Source organism: Ovis aries, chromosome 2, assembly GCF_016772045.2.
Source record: "Ovis aries strain OAR_USU_Benz2616 breed Rambouillet chromosome 2, ARS-UI_Ramb_v3.0, whole genome shotgun sequence".
Lineage (NCBI taxonomy): Eukaryota > Metazoa > Chordata > Mammalia > Artiodactyla > Bovidae > Ovis > Ovis aries.
The window spans coordinates 143,264,753-143,283,628 of NC_056055.1; the positions used below are offsets into that span (position 1 = coordinate 143,264,753).

Sequence of the window (18,876 nt, forward strand, 5' to 3'; positions counted from 1 at the left end):
GCACACAGGTTCTTTACCACTGAGATACCTGGGAAGCTATCAAGTGTTTAGATGTCAGTAAAATGAGAATTTGCAGTCAGATTTCTTTCATCACAGTGTTATCCTACAGTTCCTAAAGTAATACAGAAATTGAAACAGAGCCTTTTGTAACTTAACTGTATCATCATGAAGATATATAATAAAGCCTTAATTTAACAACTTAGAAGTTATTTGACATACTTAACACTACTGAGTGAGTGAAATTGCCCTTGCAGGTTTGTACAAAGTCGCTTCAGTCGTGTCTGACTCTTTGCTACCCTATGGACTGTAGTCTGCCAGGCTCCTCTCTTCATGGGGCTTTCCAGGCAAAAATACGGTAGTGGGTTTGCCATTTCCTTCTCCAGTGGATCTTCCCGACCCAGATCTTATTCTAAAAGAAAACACACATGAATCCCTTATAGATGAATTTTTTAGCCTGTTTAGTCATAATGATCTCAAGTATAATTAGGGCTCAGACATTGTGACTCCAGTCAAGTACTGTATTTATAAATTGTAAGCTTATTCCTTACCCAAGAGGGCACATTTATAAAAATTACCTCCCAAGTATAATAACTTAAAAATTGATCAGCATTTCTAATGGATCCCGTATTTATTAAATCTATGCTATCTTTACTGTGTAAAACATTATTTTTATGTATTAATTATAGCCCATTTTAATTCAAGTAGTTCAGTTTTGTAGATCTATTATCGCAGGTACATTTGAAATAATAGCAGTGTATTTACTTGATAAAATCAAATTACTGAGACATTGTTAATGTTATTAGTATAATTTTACACCTGTGATTTCTTCTTGTTTTAAATGAACTACTGATCTTGGAATTGCTTTAGATTTGCGGGACAATTTTACAAGTAGTACAGAGTTCCCCTGTAAACCATACTCAGTTTACTATATTAATGACAATTTATATTGTTATGGTATATTTGTTGCATTAATGAAACCATAATGATACATTATTATTATTAAAGAATGCCATTACTGTACTTAGATTTCCCTAGCTTTTCCGCACTGTCTTTTTTTCATCCAGGATCCTGCCCACATTACCAGTATTGCATTTAACCATCATGTCTCCTTAAGCGTCTACAAGCCATGGCAGTTCTTCAGACTTGCTTTGTTTTTGATGCCTTTGATGATTTGAAGGAGTACTGGTCAGGCATTTTGTAAAATGTCCCTGACTTGAGAGTTTCTGATGTTTTTCTCATGATTTAGATCAAAGTTTTGGGGAGGAAGACTATACAAGTAAAGTACCATGATCATCATATATCAAGTGAGCATATTATCAACATGTTATCACTGTTGATGTGAGGAGGTTTAATTATCACTTAAATTGCTCTTTAATGTGCTTGTGTATGGTGCCTTCAGAAAGCTTTAAAAATAATTGGTACTCCAGCTAAAATCTTACCTGTGGGAAAATATTACCATTTGTTTCCGGACAAGTGGCAGTTTCAAGAAGTTTTTCACTTGACAACAGTATGCATAATACAACATTCCATTTTACTTACTTTTACATTTGTCCACTGTCTTAAATAGTTTAGATTTGACTGAAGTTGATTCAGATTTTGACCGATCTTCAAAATGGTTTATTGAACCTATTTTACTTTTATATAAATTTAAGTTAGCTATAGGTAAGAACTCAGTGAGGAAATATAAAACAGAATCTGAGATTATGAAAGAATTTTGAGCATATAATTATTCTCCTGCTCCTTGAAATGAGTAAGTAAATCTTTACTTGTCTAATCACAATGAAAGAAACAGGAAGTTCAAATGGTGGTTTCTTTCTACAAGAAATATTGAAAGCTGTCAAATGAAACTAACTGCTAAAGGATTTCCATAGGAAATATTTTAAGAGAATAACTGTGTTTTTAAATCTATATTACATGTGTAAGACAAAATATGCTATTACCATTACAAAAGCCCGACTCTCATTAGAAAGTTATATGGACAAAATATATACATATGCTACCTGAACCACAATAGACTAGATACTGTCATTAATAAAACAACAGGGAACTGCAGTTGAGAGTCCCAGTATTAGGCACCTGCCAAGGCACTAAGGAAACAGGCTACTGAGGCCTTTGTCAGCATAAATTAATGGGCACAGACATTTTCCCCTTTCAGTCATTTAACTAAGAACTGGTTTGGGGTTTACTTCAGTGATTTCTGTGAGAGTCCCAAATTGGATTGCAAATATCTATGGGACCCCATGCCCTTCTTACTCTCAGAGGTTATTTCTGTGGCAAGGGCTTCAGAGGACTCTGAAGATTAAAGGAATGCCCCCAAACAGCTTCCTGATGGCTGCGGCTAATATATGACAACAAAAATCCAGTTTTTGAGACAGTATGTTCAGAGCCGTAGAAAGTACCTATAGTCCCTAAAACTCTCTAGAGACCGTCATATTTCTTTGCTTGAAGGAAGGGGTCGTTCTTAGTCTCTGTTCAGAGACTCTATTAATGATACTTAAGTGCTTCTTAGAAGGTGAACCAAGTGGTAGAATTCATTTCCTTTCGAGTCTATTCACAAATACAAATTTAAGTTAAAAAAAAAGAAAAAATCTTAATGATAGTTCTTGAACCACCTAACTTTGTCTAAATAAGAAATATCTTGCAAATCTTCATATAAAGTTCAGGGCAAAATAATGGAGATTTACTTATACGAAACTCAGTAACAATCTAAATCTCTGAGTAATCAAAATGCCTCTTAGGGATATTTGTACGGTTTAACATTATGTTTTATGAAATAACTGGTTCTTTTATAAATGCTTTGCCATCTTTGGGTCAGAGAGGTTGCATAACTTAATATACAAGATCACATACCTAGTTTCTGGAAAACCTAGGATTCAAACTCTAGGACTTTCAGCTCCTGAACTTGCACTTGAATCACTTCTCTAAATCAAATCTCTACTTATGTTATACACATATATGAGCTATGTTTCATGCTTAAAAGGCTAATCATCTCAGTTCAGTCGTGTCTGACTCTTCTCGACCCCATAGCCTGCAGCACACCAAGCTTCCCTGTCCATCACCAACTCCTGGAGCTTACTCAAACTCATGTCCATCAAGGCGGTGATGCCATCTGACCATCTCATCCTCTGTCGTCCCCTTCTCCTCCCACCTTCAATCTTTCCCAGCATCAGGGTCTTTTCTAATGAGTCAGTTCTTCACATCAGGTGGGCAAAGTATTACAGGCTAATAATATATTTCTATAAACTGAAATATCCTCAAGTTGATCATAATTAATAGATCTTAGTTACAAATGTGTGATGAAATAGACCCCAGCAAGAAATTTAAATGAAAGAATGAGACAAGTTAATAATATTAATGGCACCATTTATGGTTACTATATGAAAAACTCTCTCCTATGCTCTTTATGTACACTTAATCATCCCAGTCCTAACCACTCTTTGAGGCAGTGATTATTAACCCCATTTTCAAACTAGGAACCTGAGGCTCAGAGAAGTTAAGTCATATGTACAGAGTTAATAGCTGTAAAACATAGAATGTGGATTGTGATAGGAAAGGTCAAGATGATGAAATAATCTGTGAGCTACTGAAAGCAGTTCACATTTTCCTGTATTGAGTGCAAGTACACCTCATGAAAACTTTTGTCCATTTTATACTTTACATTTTGGAAACTGAGCCGTACTTTCAACGTCTTATAGAAACTCAAATATGAAAAGAAACTGGAGAAACTTATATAAAGTGAAAAATTATTTTTTTACAAGTGTGCATGTTCCTAAATAGCATTCATAAATTACCGTGTACCTTTAGTTTTAAGGACTTCCCTGGTGGCTCAGATGGTAGACAATCTGCCTGCAGTGCAGGAGACCTGGATTTGATCCCCGAGTCAGGAAAATCCCTTGGAAAAGGGAGTGACTACCCACTCCAGTGTTCTTGCCTGGAGAATTCCATTGACAGAGGAGCCTGGCAGACTGAAAGTTCCATGGAGTCACAAAGAGTCGGACATGACTGAACAGCTAGCACTTTAGTTCTTAAGCTGATAAACGTTCTTCTTTTAATATCTTTTTTTTTCTGCAGTGTTGTCATTTATTCCTGAAAGTTGAAGATCAGCTTTTTTCAAACTGAAGAATAATTGGCATATAAGATTGTAATTAGTTTCAGATATACAGCATAATAATTTGATATTTGTATACATTGTGAAATGATCGCCACAGTAAGTCTAGATACCATCTGTCATACATAGTTAAATTTTTTTTTCTTGTGATGACTTTTAAAGTTTATTTTCTCAGTAACTTTCAAACCTGTAATACAGTATTATTAACTATAGTCACCATGGAAGAACAGCTTTTTAAAAGACATACTTGGAAAGGCTAAAGATAACTTTTGGTATTTTTTTTTTTAGCGGTATTAGCTATTCCTCTCCATGCTTATTGCTTAGCAAACATTTTCTGCGCTCACATGAGAGGCCACAGATTTGAAGGATGAATGAGTGCTCCTAGGAGGAGCATTGCTTACCTCAAATGAAAATGGAGAGAATAAAGGATACAAAACTGAAATTTCCAGGCTTAATAGTGATGAAGCGATATGAGTAATACAACGTGTGGATTAATTGCCAAGTCGTGTCTGACTGTGATCCCTTGGGCTGCAACCTGCCAGGCTTCTCTGGCCATGGAATTTCCCAGGCAAGAATACTAGAGTGGGGTGCCATTTCCTTCTCCAGGGGCTCTTCCTGACCCAGAGATTGAACCCACGTCTCCTGAATTGCTGGCAGATTCTTTACCAACTGAGCTACAGGGAATACAGCATGAGTGATGCTTAAAATGTTGAGAATGAAAAATAAAAATTAATATGCAAAGAATTTGCTTTGCTTTTTATTATCTTGGAGTTTGTAGCTAGAAGGGAGCTGAGGGATTTAGGGTATTTTTGTTAGTCTTTCCCCTTTTCCCCCGGTTACACTCTCCTTTCCTGTTTGGTTTGTTTATTGCCTTCCTTCTCTTGCTCAACCTCTTTCATTTCCTCCTTTCCCCACCTCATTCCAAAATCTTCTTCCTTTAACTGAGCATGATAGAGATTCAGAGTTCAAAAAAGTGTCATTTTTATTGAATGGAATTTATGTTTATCGTTTCAGTTTTAACATGGAGACTTTACATTTTCATATTTTACTTCCTACTACCTACTGTTCAAATAAAGCAGAACCCAAAAAATTTTGTGTGGTCTTAATTGTATTTGTTTTCTTTATTAAATAATGAAACCTGGTCGTTAATCTCCAGTGTTCGTCTGAATCTTTATAACAATGTATGTGATTTTGGCTGCGCTGGATATTTGTTGCTGTGTGGGTTTTCTCTGGTTGCGATGCGCAGGGGCTGCTCTCCAGTTGCAGTGTGTAGGCTTCTCATTGTGGTGGCTTCTTGGTGCCGAGCAGAGGCTCTAGGGTGCACGGGCTTCACTAGTTGCAGCAGGTGGGCTCAGTAGTTGTGGCTCCTGGGCGCTAGAGCGCAGGCTCAGTACTTGCAGCGCACAGGCTTAGTTGCTCTGCAACATGTGGGATCTTCCTGGACCAGGGATTGAACCAGTGTTTCCTGTGTTGGCAGGTGGATTCTTTACCACTGAGCCACCAGGGAAGCCCCAGTCTGATGTTTTGATTTAGTACCTTTGTTGCTTTAAAAAAATGGTTCTTAAAAGAAGTCACATGAATATTTTATCATTTTTAAGTAGATAAGCTTAAACCCTCCCTGAAAAATTTTATTTCAGCATTACTTTGATAAACCCTGACAATTGTATTTTTTTAAGTTATATACATGATTCTTTTATATACCTACGTTGAGAATGGAGTATACCTTCATTCTGACATAAATACTTTTTTGGTAGCTATAGGGAAAGTACTTACTGTTTTGAAATATTAGTATTTAAGGAAATGATAGGGAATAAGACTCATTAATTTCATATTATGGATTCTTGATATTGTTCTCTATCCTCTCAGATTTCTCTGGGAATGCTCATTTTAAACCCTTAATATTCCCCTATGTTTACCTTTTCCTTTCTTCTGGAGTTAAGAGTTTGGTCTGTACATCTTAGTCCTTCAGTTTCACGTTTGGTAGTTTTGATTACCAATTTACCGTTAGTTATCTATTAGTAGTTATAATTAAAAGGTTGTGATGTTGTTGGTCAGGGTTTCTTCTGCCTTTATGTAGGCCCGTTTTCCAGATAAGTACTCCCTTGAAAGGCCAGGATGAGTGCAAGCTCTCCATATGTATCTGATGAGTTGATAGACTGGCTTCATTTTAGAAGAGCTGGGCAAGAAGAATCCATCTTTCCCCAGACTCCACTCTGCTTTCACCTAAAATGAATATGGACATCCTAGAGGTCTTATCTCAGTTAATTCAGAGATTAACTTTTTGGTTTTAGTCCCAGGATGAATTCTGCTGCCTTATACAGAAGTATAGAGGAAATTGTGGGATAGCGACCTGCAAGTTGTTAAATGGATAATCCTTGGTTAGTCAACTTGGTTTCTCACATACTTGCTTATGTGCCAACTCTATGCTTCTGTTCTAGAAAGAAGTATTTGATTCTTAAACATTCTCAGATGAGTGTTTTAGGCCTTGCCTTCTCCTCTTATCTCCTCTCTTGGGTAATCCTATCTGCCATCTCTTTGAAAGTATAAGTGAAGTCCCTCAGTGTCTGACTCTATGACCCCAGGGACTGTAGCCAGCCAGGCTCCTCTGTCCATGGGATTTTCCAGGCAAGAATACTGGAGTGGGTTGCCATTTCCTTCTCCAGGAGATCTTCCCGACCCAGGAATTGAACCCAGTTCTCCTGCATTGTAGGCAGACGCTTTACTGTCTGAGCTACCAGGGAAGTCTGTCTATATCTCTATCGCTATCTCTTTAGTTTTGTGAAAACTCTTTAGTGTCTTTTTTGTTTGTTTGTTTTCAGTGATGTCATAAAGCCGTTGGTTCCCTACTGTGCATCTTTGTTTTCAATGCAGTGGGGATTTAGAAGCCAAAGAGTGAGAAACACACGGAATAAGACCATTGTCGTGAACTGGAAGCGGGCATTGCTTTGACTGGAAAGATGTATATGATAAAAATAGGTAGATGGTAGATGCGTATGTACATAGGTAACAGCTAGAAAATAAGAAGAGAGCTCAGAATAAATACTTCCATAGATATTAATACATGGAAATATGGTATTTTCAAATTATAAACTAAAAAGGAAAGAATAAATATTGGCTAATCTTATTAACTATCTTGTTGCTGTTTAGTCACTAAGTCATGTTCGGCTCTTTGGCGACCCTATGGACTGTAACCTGCAAGGCTCCTCTGTCTTTGGGATTTCCCAGGCAAGAGTACTAGACTTGGGTTGCCATTTCCTTCTCCAGAGGATCTTCCTGACCCAAGGATTGAACCCATGTCTTTTGCATTGGCAGGTGGAATCTGTACCACTGAGCCACCAGAGGTCAAATAAATTTCAGTGCTTCCTTTTTAAATACATTTTTTTTTGATAAAAAGTATGACATTTTTAATGTTAAAGTTTGAAAAAATAAATAAATTAGTAAATAACTCCTAATTCTTCAGCTAGGAATAGCATTCATTAAATATACAGTACATTTAATTTCATACTTTCAATACATTTTAAAAAATTGAGATGAAGATAAGTATATGTTTTTGTTTGTGTACCCTATATTCTGTTATTTTTATAAGATTTGTAAAATATGTTAAATAGTCTTTAAAAGCACTCTTTAGACGCCACTCAGTTTCCTATTATATGTTCATTTTTTCCTTTAATGAAACCCTGACAGTTAGACTTTTGGATTGATTACACTTTTTCAATATTATAAAAACATTGCAGTAAATATCTTCATAAATGTTTAAAGACATCTGAGATTATTGCTTTTGGTTACTTTCTTAGAAGGGAAGTTATTTGGCAATAAAAATGAATCAACATAGTTAAATCTTTTGATAGATATTGCAGAATTACCCTCAAAAATTTGTACACATTATTTTTTCCCATCATCCAGATAAGGGGCTGTGATTTCCCCTCTACCCACCAACCTAGAGGATGATTATGGAATCTGACCCAAAGCTCTTTAACTTACTTTTTTCAAGCCCCTCACGTTAAGCAAGGGCTTAGCGTCTTTCTTCAATTTAGCTTGAGGAAAGTATCTAAAATTGTGGCACCACTGACTTGAATCACCCACCACCCTCACTGTTTGCATATACTTTAGTGACTTGTAAACTGTTTGTTGAGAATGTGCATGAATAGAGAGTGAGGACAAGAAAAAACAGGGACAAAGAAAATAACAATATTGAAAGAATATTGGATATCTGAGGTTCATGACATCTACTTACCGGAACTTCTGTCAAATAATTCTTGAAAGATGTGACACCTCCATTTGAATGTAAGATGTACAAAAATACCAGCTCTTCAGCCATCTCTTCCCCCAGGAGACCAAGTATGTGTACACTTAACGTCAGTCAGGACAAGTAACCCCTCCTTACCTTTATGATTTCTAGAAGTGCTGAGGAATCTCCTAAACCCAAATGGCAACTACACTTACCACCTTGTTTCTCAGAGAGAGGTAGTGCAGTTTCCAAAAGACTACTAACTTCTTTTTTTTTTTTTTTAGTTTTTTATTTTTTTAATTTTAAAATCTTTAATTCTTACATGCGTTCTCAAACATGAACCCCCCTCCCACCTCCCTCCCCATAACATCTCTGTGGGTCATCCCCATGCACCAGCCCCAAGCATGCTGTATCCTGCATCAGACATAGACTGGCGATTCAATTCTTACATGATAGTATACGTGTTGGAATGCCATTCTCCCAAATCATCCCACCCTCTCCCTCTCCCTCTGAGGCCAAAAGTCCGTTATACACATCTGTGTCTTTTTTCCTGTCTTGCATACAGGGTCATCATTGCCATCTTTCTAAATTCCATATATATGTGTTAGTATACTGTATTGGTGTTTTTCTTTCTGGCTTACTTCACTCTGTATAATCGGCTCCAGTTCCATCCATCTCATCAGAACTGATTCAAATGAATTCTTTTTAACGGCTGAGTAATACTCCATTGTGTACCCAATCAAAAAATGGGCCAAAGAACTAAATAGACATTTCTCCAAAGAAGACATATGGATGGCTAACAAACACATGAAAAGATGCTCAACATCACTCATTATTAGAGAAATGCAAATCAAAACCACAATGAGGTACCACTTCACACCAGTCAGAATGGCTGCGATCCAAAAATCTGCAAGCAATAAATGCTGGAGAGGGTGTGGAGAAAAGGGAACCCTCCTACACTGTTGGTGGGAATGCAAACTAGTACAGCCACTATGGAGAACAGTGTGGAGATTCCTTAAAAATTGCAAATAGAACTACCATATGACCCAGCAATCCCACTGCTGGGCATACACACCGAGGAAACCAGAATTGAAAGAGACACATGTACCCCAATGTTCATCGCAGCACTGTTTATAATAGCCAGGACATGGAAAGACTACTAACTTCTAAAATCAAGTGATTTGTGACCACAGGTTTATAAATTGTACCAGGCTTGGCCTTCAAGTGCTAAAACTAAATCATAGCTTCTCCTAAATTAATCTTACACCAAAAGATAGTCTGTGTTTATGCTGAGACCATAGAGACTTATGCAGAGATTGGTGTTGAACGTGTGCATTTGTTTCCATTTTCTAAACCTCTTTTCTTGACTTAGGACAGTTTTCATGGATTTCATGATTCAGTTTTCTTAGAAACTGTTTACAATAGTTTTATGGAGGTGTAGCTTCCCTATCATAAAAATCCTTTAAAGTGTAAATTCAGTGATTTATAGCATAAAGAGTTGCACAATCATTGCATTATCTAATTTTAGAACTTTTTTTTCATCTCTCTGAGAAACTTCATTCCTATTAACCATTAAACCCATCACCATTAATGGTCATTTTTCACTATTCCCTCCTGCTAGCCTCTGGCAACAGTAATGTTCTTTTTGTCTCTGAGGATGTAACTATTCTGGACATTTCACACGGCTGGAACCATCCAGCCTTTTGTCTTTTGGATCTGGCTACATTCATGGGGTTTTCAGGGTTCATCTGTGTTGTAACATGTGTCCATATTTTACTAATTTTTATTTTCATGTAATATTCCATTATGTGGATACACTGCATTTTGTCAGTTGACAGACATTTGGATTGTTTCCACTATTTGGCTATTAAGAATAATGCTGCTAGGCACATTCATGTACCAGTTTTATGGCGACATGTTTTAAATTCTTTTGAGTACTTACCTAGTACTGAAATGATGAGTCATGATTCATTCTCTCATGAGTCACCCTGGCCTGCTTTTGAATGTGCACATTGAGATATTCCTTATCTTTCACTACTTTCTTGAAAAGAAAAGTCATCTCAGCTTTAGTTTCCATCACAATAAATGTTTCTTCTTACTGGTTTGAATTTATAGAAACAATGGAGTAAATGAATGCAGGCTTGCTAAGTCGCTTCAGTCATGTCCAACTCTTTGCAATCCTTTGGGCTGCAGCCCACCAGGCTCCTCTGTCCATGGGATTCTCCAGGCAACTGGAGTGGGTTGCCATGCCCTCCTCCAGGGGATATTTCCAACCCAGGGACTGAATCCACACCTCTTACAACTCCTGCATTGGCAGGTGGATTCTTTACCACCAGCACCCCTGAGAAGTCCAATGATGTAAACAATCTTAGCCAAATACTTTAAAACCCAGGAAAGCCAGCAAACATGTAGTCATTAACTGTTTGGATTTTGTTCAAAAGCAATATTATTAGCTGCTTGTGGCCAGCAGAATAGGCTGACTTTGTTCTTTTCCATAATTATAAAATTCCATAGTTCTGAATCCAGGTAGAGATATGTTCTTATTTCTAATTATGCCATTGCATGGCTTTCAACATGTTCTTTCTCGTGAATGATTGCTATATATCTACTATTTATAAGAGGGTTTTAGTTCTGCATATTTGGAGAGGATACTAAAAGAGTCCTGGAATTTGTCAGAAATTTTGTTCTTAAATCAGAGTATTCACTACTTCCTCTTACATATGGTACCCTCTCTCCTGATATCTTTGTTTCTACATTCAAGATATAAAAAAATAATGTGAGTTAAACTAATTGTATTCTCCTTTACTATGGTCAAACCAGGTTTGCCTGTATGATTCAGTTCAATTGGTATTCCTTTTTAGAAGTTTCATAAACACAGAAGCTGTGTTTTCTCCTTGCTCTCACAGCTCTATATATCTGATATAGAAACATGCCCAGATTATTTGGTAAAATTATTTCAAATGAATATGAGTTAGCAGAGTTTAAAAGAAATGTGATTATTGCCATGGCAAAACCCAGATTCAAGTGTGTGGTGGTTTAGTCGCTAAGTTGTGTCCAACTCTTGCGACCTAATGGACTGTAGCCTGCCAGGGAATCTTCCTGACTCAGGGATCGAGCCTGGGTCTCCTGCATTGCAGGCATATTCTTTACTGACTGAGCTGTGTGATAAAACATAAAAAGGTTATTTTTTAGAAAAGCTAAATTTGCTTTATAAGTTTTTATATAAATTTACATTGCAAAATGATTGTTTTAATGTTGTTTTTAAACTGGTTTTCCACCTTTAAAAAAATGCATAGATTTCTGATAAGGGCTTCCTTGGTGGCTCAGAGAATAAAGAATCTGCCTGCAATGCAGGACACCCAGGCTTGATCTCTGGATCAGGAAGATCCCTATAAAACGGAATGGCAATCCTCTCCGGTATTCTTGCCTGGAGAATTCCATGGACAGCGGACACTGATGGGCTACAGTCCATGGTATTGCAAACAATTGGACATGACTGAGCGACTAACAATACTACTTACTGATAAGGGTTGTTATACTGTGCTCAAGTAACTAAGGGGAAGAGTCATCCATTTTGCTCTAAACATAACTAGAGTTGATTTTGTTTAACATGGGAAGTGGAGAAATCTGTAAAAGAAAGAATAATTAGTTTCAGCTTCCTTTCACTTCTGAGGATGAGATGGCTGGATGACATCACTGACTCAATGGACGCAACTCTGAGTGAACTCCGGGAGTTGGTGATGGACAGGGAGGCCTGGCGTGCTGCGATTCATGGGGTCGCATAGAGTCGGACACGACTGAGCGACTGAACTGAACTGAACTTCACTTCTTTTTCTGAATCTATATAACCTGTGTTGTCACTATTGTGATTTGCTTAATTCTTGCATTTCACAATGGAAAATAAAAGAGCAGACCATGGCCTCTCTTATCTCATCCTCCCTTTGTATATCAAGATATCATTTAATGCACAATCTTTCAAGCTGTTCACAGTGGGTTGATATACTAGAAGTTGGTGTATCCCAACACTCAGGCAATCCTAATGCAGAAGGACTCATTTTTATTTCCCAGTGGAGGAATTATGAAGTTACCTTGACTCAATGAAATAATGTGCCTATCATTTTTAAAATAAGAACTGTTAATTTTATGCTCTTTTATTTAGAACATTCCAAAATAATAATATATAATTTTTAAATTTTTCTTTCTTGCACTTTTTGTAATGTTTTGTATATACATGTAAGTCAGTTAAGGAAGTCATAATTTGAGTGCCTATCATAGTTTTTTTTTTTAACTTTAAAAATTGAATCTTTCCCAAAACATTTCCAAAATTCCTTTTACCTTCTTTGTTCTTCTAAAACATTTCCCTAAATCATTTTTAATTCAAAATGAAAAAAATGTTTTCTGATTTGTAAAAGGGCATGTATTTAGTGTGTGTGTGTGTGTGTGTGTGTGTGTGTGTTAGTCTAGTCATGCCTAACTCTTTGGAACCCCATGGACTGTAGCCTGCCAGGCTCCTCTGTCCATGAAATTCTTCAGGCAAGAATAGTGGAGTGGGTTGCCATTCCCTTCTCCAGGGAATCTTCCTGACCTAGGCATTGAACCCAGTCTCCTACATTGTAGGCAGATTCTTTACCATCTGAGCTACCAGGGAAGCCCATGTATTTATTATAAGAAAATCTAAATGTGTAAAATAGAGTAAAACAATCTTCCACCACTTCACTTTATAGAAATGAGTTTCTTTAAGAGAGAGAAGCAGAGACTGTATGTCAGACAGAGTAGGATCAGGTGATGCAGAAAGAGGAGAACTGGAGAATGGTGCTATCAGAAGTCCTATCATCACAAAGATTTTTAAACAAGGGAAGTTGAGTTGCACTAAGAATAAGCACAGATGAAAAGAAAAGTGAATCAAGCATTTTTAATTAAGTTGTCACTAAGATCCGTGAAGTACTAAGTTCAAGTTCTTAAATAAAGTTCATTAGAGGGCATGGAAAATAAGTCATGTACATGGTTCAGTTCAGTTTAGTCGCTCAGTCGTGTACGCCTCTTTGCGACCCCATGAATCGCAGCACGCCAGGCTTCCCTGTCCATCACCAACTCCCGGAGTTCACTCAGACTCACGTCCATCGAGTCAGTGATGCCATCCATCCATCTCATTCTCTGTCGTCCCCTTCTTCTCCTGCCCCCAATCCCTCCCAGCATCAGGGTCTTTTCCAATGAGTCAACTCTTCGCATGAGGAGGCCAAAGTACTGGAGTTTCAGCTTTAGCATCATTCCTTCCAAAGAAATCCCAGGACTGATCTCCTTCAGAATGGACTGGTTGGATCTCCTTGCAGTCCAAGGGACTCTCAAGAGTCTTCTCCAACACCACAGTTCAAAAGCATCAATTCTTCGGCGCTCAGCCTTCTTCACAGTCCAACTCTCACATCCATACATGACCACAGGAAAAACCATAGCCTTGACTAGACGGACCTTAGTCGGCAAAGTAATGTCTCTGGCTTTTTAATATGCTATCTAGGTTTTTCATAACTTTCCTTCCAAGGAGTAAGCGTCTTTTAATTTCCTGGCTGCAGTCACCATCTGCAGTGATTTTTGGAGCCCCCCAAAATAAAGTCTGACACTGTTTCCTCTGTTGCCCATCTATTTCCCATGAAGTGATGGGACCAGAGGCCATGATCTTCGTTTTCTGAATGTTGAGCTTTAAGCCAACTTTTTCACTCTCCTCTTTCATTTTCATCAAGAGGCTTTTTAGTTCCTCTTCACTTTCTGCCATAAGTGTGGTATCATCTGCATATCTGAGGTTATTGATATTTCTCCCAGCAATCTTGATTCCAGCTTGTGTTTCTTCCAGCCCAGCGTTACTCATGATGTACTCTGCATAGTAACTTAGTAAGCGCCCATTCAACATGATGGTAATTATGTGAACACATTACTTATTGCAATTGAAACTAGAATCTGTTTTTTATTATTACTATAATAATTATTATTATTTGCTAAGTGTCATTCTTGACTGGCAAACAGTTAAGGCTTTCTTTATTTCTCCTTAGGCCTCTTATGTAAGGAGTTGAAGGGGAAATAAAACATACAGGATGAAAAGATGGCAATGTTGCCTCCCCCGGGACCTCAGAGCTTTGTCTTCTTCACAAAACAGTCTCTTGCCCTCATCGAACAACGTATTGCTGAAGGAAAAGCAAAGGAACCCAAAGAAGAAAAGAAAGATGATGACGAAGAAGGGCCAAAGCCAAGCAGTGACTTGGAAGCCGGCAAACAGCTGCCCTTCATCTATGGGGACATTCCTCCAGGCATGGTGTCAGAGCCCCTGGAGGACTTGGACCCTTACTATGCAGACAAAAAAGTGAGTTTATTGTACCTGCAATGGTGCAGTCTCTCTTCACCTCTTTTGTACAAACAGATCCTGAGATTAAGAGGAATTTAGTGAAAAACTACATCATGAAAACGTGTTTAGTTAAAAATGCATATGTAGGATATTTCAGAATATGTACTTTTTCTAATATTTCATCAAAACTGATTCTGTCACTGGGATACTCTTGATTTTTTTTAATAGTGTTCAGTATCATGTTCCGCCCTTTAGACATGACATAAGTGCATCCTCATAGAAACAAAATAACTGTCAATGTGAGAAGTAAGACCTGGGTATACATCCAGAATGCATTTGCATGGAGGTGTCGGCTGAATCCGTGGGAATATATAAAATCACTTATCTAATTATAGGGTTTGGAGAGAGATGGTCAGAGAGGTAAGACACAAATCAGAAAATTTTCCACTATTCAAAAAAAAAAGGAAAGAGAATATCTCATAAAATTACTCAGGAAGCTGAGGCTAGATAAAGACTATTGGAATGAACAAGGAGGATGAGTTGGTAACTTTTTTGCAAGCAGTTTATGTTGATGGAAGTCAAAGCAAGAGAGTGGTAACTCTACTCAAAACTCTGTAATGGCCTATATGGGAAAAGAATCTTGAAAAACAGAGAGAGGATATATGTATAACTGATTCACTTTGCTGTATGCCTGAAACTAACACAACATTGTAATTAACTACATTCATTTTTTTTAAAAAGCAAGATAGTGGTAAACAGCAAGTGAAAAGAGGAAATGAGAAATTTAAGGAATTTCCATCAGAAAGATGGTCACTTAAGGCAACAGGAAAATTGAAAACTTAAAAAGAAAATAATGAAACGTTGCAGTTACAGTTTTTTAGTATTTATTTTTGGCCGTGCTAGGCCTTCCTTGCTGTGCGCAGGCTTTCTCTCGTTGTGGCGAGCAAGGGCTAGTCTATAGTTGCGGTGCGTGGGCTTCTCATTGCAGTGGCTTCTCTTGTTGGAGAGCATGGGCTTCAGTAGTTGTGGCCCACAGGCTTAGTTGTCCCATGGCATGTGGCATCTTCCATACCAGGTATCAGACTCATGTTGCCTTGCACTGGTAGGCATATTCTCAACCACTCGACCACCAGAGAGGTCCCTTGAAAACCATTTTTACATAGGGTATAAATAGCATGTTTAAAAGTGGAGAAAAACTATTCCCAGAGAGGAAAATACAGAGGGTTGAGTAAAGACAAGGGATAAACCACAAGTCGGCTTGAATTTGCATTAGAAAACAGCAGAAAAGTGGAGAGAAGCCTTACTGTGTGAGCCTTATAGGGCAAATAAGATGAATTTAAGATATGTTGAAGTAAATATAGGCATATCTGAGGAAATGCATGTTAAATACTGTCAATATTTTCCATACTACAGGAGTGAAAGTTGTCCTTTGAGAGTCAATCTTGGGGACAAGGAAATGGGAGAGTTTGAAACAACTGCTGTAAAGATAATTCTACCAAGAAAATGAGAAGGAGGTTACCGTCCTTTTTGAGACAGTAGCAGATACAATCAAACTGAACTTGACAAAGAAGAGACAGTACAGGATAAAATCAGCAGGTTCCCTAACTTTCTCCCAACAATGCTTTGCTACACAGCACCTGCAGAATTACCATCAAGATGTCAAGAAAGGCAGGATAAAGTCCATTTAAAGGTTATTTTGATTTAATATGTAAATAAAAGGGCACATTTCTTGATAAGATAGCTAGCAGACAAAATAAGGAACAGTGCAATGTCTTGTGAAATAGAAAATGTGATGAACTTAATTTTGATAGTATAAACGCATCTACTTCAGGGAGAGTTGCTATGAGTAACAATGCATAATTTTTTGCCTCATATTAAAATCAGCATGTCAACAAACTGACAGTATGTCAAATAAGCAGAATACCTGAGAAGCCTTTGAGATAATACCTAGCATGCTTATTCACCCATCAGTACTCCAACACAGAACAAAAGAAAGCTAACATGTTTTCAGGGTCTCTGTGACAGGCACTGGATTTTTCATACAAATTAGCAACATATTCACCACAACCTGGAGAGATAGGAATTAATAAAGGATTTGAGGAAATTAATTCACTCACAAAATGTTACATAAACACTCGTAAATTCCGTCCTAGATTTTTTTAGTTCGAGTTGATTTGACTCCCTCCTGAGATGTTGTCCGGCATCTCTTAATTTAGTTTTGTTTTTGTTGTATAGCAACTACTGTGCTCACAACTTTACAAAAATGAATCAAACAATGAGTGGATAAATAATGAAATAGGCAAAATTAAAAATATTTTCTCATTTTACTTATTGATATTACTTCATCCTGGAAAATGGCTCCTGCAATTCCCATTTCCAGAGGGGGCCTGGATGTAATTTAACCAGCCTCCCTTAAGGAGGAAAAAGTCTTTCTGGAGTAAATCCCAGTTCAGAGACATAAACTAATATTGGCTTAAAGTGACTTGGAAGGTAAGAAGAAAATGTTTGCATTTGGAGGATGAAAAATGGAATTATTTTAGCTCTGGGATAGACTAATATAATAGAGAATATTTGGGGTAGGACTCCAATCCCTCGCTTTGGCCCCAGCTCCTTTCAGATGTGACACCAACCATATTAAAAGCCCAACGCACATCTGCATCAGAATATAATACTTAGGTAGAGCTAAGTCAGACTAGGTAATCTATTTTTCATGGCCCTTTCTTAACAGATAAATAAATACCCAAAGGGATTATTGAGTCTTCTGATTTTTATTTTTTGGTTTGGAGCTTTAAATGATCAATTTTCTGTGCTATGTCCTAGCTCCTCAATCATTCTTGGTTAAAATAGTTTGGACTTCCCCTTGCAACTTCAGGGTTGACTTTCACGTGGATTGAGTCTTTAATGTTTCAGGTTATTCACACTAATAGACGAGAACTTTATTTCTGCTACACTATAATCATTGCTTGGATTAAAAATCTTAATGACTCCTGATTTGACTTAGGTTCAGATTTTAACTTATGCTTGAGTGTAATGATCAATGCTTTGTTTAAAAAAAATAAAGAGAACATTTAATAAATTAATGTAGAGGTATGCAGAGGTTAGGACTTCATTTTCATATATGATGAAGATATTAAGTGGCTTCCTAGGTGGCCCTAGTGGTAAAGAACTCACCTGCCAATACAGGAGACATAAGAGATGCGGGTTTGATTCCTGGAGTGAGAAGATTCCCTGGAGGAGGGCATGGCAACCCACTCCCGTATTCTTGCCTGGAGAATCCCACGGACAGAGGAGCCTGGTGAGCTGCAGTATATAGGGTCACATAGAGTCAGACACAACTGAAGTGACTTAGCACACATACATGTTCCCAACATTTACCAAGAATTTACAATGTACCAGAACTTAAAAGCTTCACAGGCACTGAGTGCTAGCCCTCAAGTTGTGAAACGGTAGATCAAGTATTTAGAATACTATCTGTCCAACTCCAAAGCTTATACTCGTAAGTTCATAATTCTCTAATTTTATGTTCAATAAATTATTAAATAAGTGAGCCATATTAAAATAATTTATTCAGACATTGACATCTGTACATTTGCTAGCAGGAATTTAGAGTTTTCTAAAGATACTTATTCTGCTACTCAAAATTTCATATCTGTTTTCCCATCTGTAATTAACTAGTGGCTGTGTATAAATCCAGACAATCCTAAAGAAGTTTTTAGTGTAAATGAAAATTGGGAATTTGAATTTAGAAATAGTAAGCCAAGTCTTTTTTTTTTTTTTAATTTCAAGTACAAGTTAACTTGATCTTGCCAAGTTGAGGCAGTAATATTTTCATGTTAGCTCAGATGACTTCTGTTTCATGAAGCCTCCCTAATTATTCCAATAGACATAAGACCCTGCTCCCGCTTTACTCTCATGCTCTGCCATTTGGATTTCTCCGTATGATACCTGTCATGTCATGCCTTGTATTAGAGTTGTACTGTCTGCTTAATCACTCAGTCGTGTCTGACTCTTTATGACCCCATGGACTATAGCCTGCCAGGCTTCTCTGTCCCTGGGGATTCTCTAGGCAAGAATACTGGATGGGCTGCCATGCCCTGCTCCAGGGAATCTTCCCAACCTAGGGATCAAACCCAGGTCTCCCATGTTGCAAGTGGATTCTTTACTTTCTGAGCCACCAAGGAAGCCCTGTATTAGAGTTACTGTGCTCTT

At 37.6% G+C, this 18,876-nt stretch overlaps 1 protein-coding gene across 1 annotated transcript in view; it reads left to right on the plus strand.

Moving 5' to 3' along the window:
- SCN9A (sodium voltage-gated channel alpha subunit 9) overlaps positions 1-18,876 on the plus strand; it is a 166,489-nt gene that overhangs the window by 59,629 nt on the left and 87,984 nt on the right. Inside the window, exon 2 of the mRNA XM_027964893.3 lies at positions 14,378-14,685. Within this exon, the coding sequence (XP_027820694.2) occupies positions 14,428-14,685 (258 nt within the window). The 5' untranslated portion in view covers positions 14,378-14,427. The remainder of the gene's footprint in view (positions 1-14,377; positions 14,686-18,876) is intronic.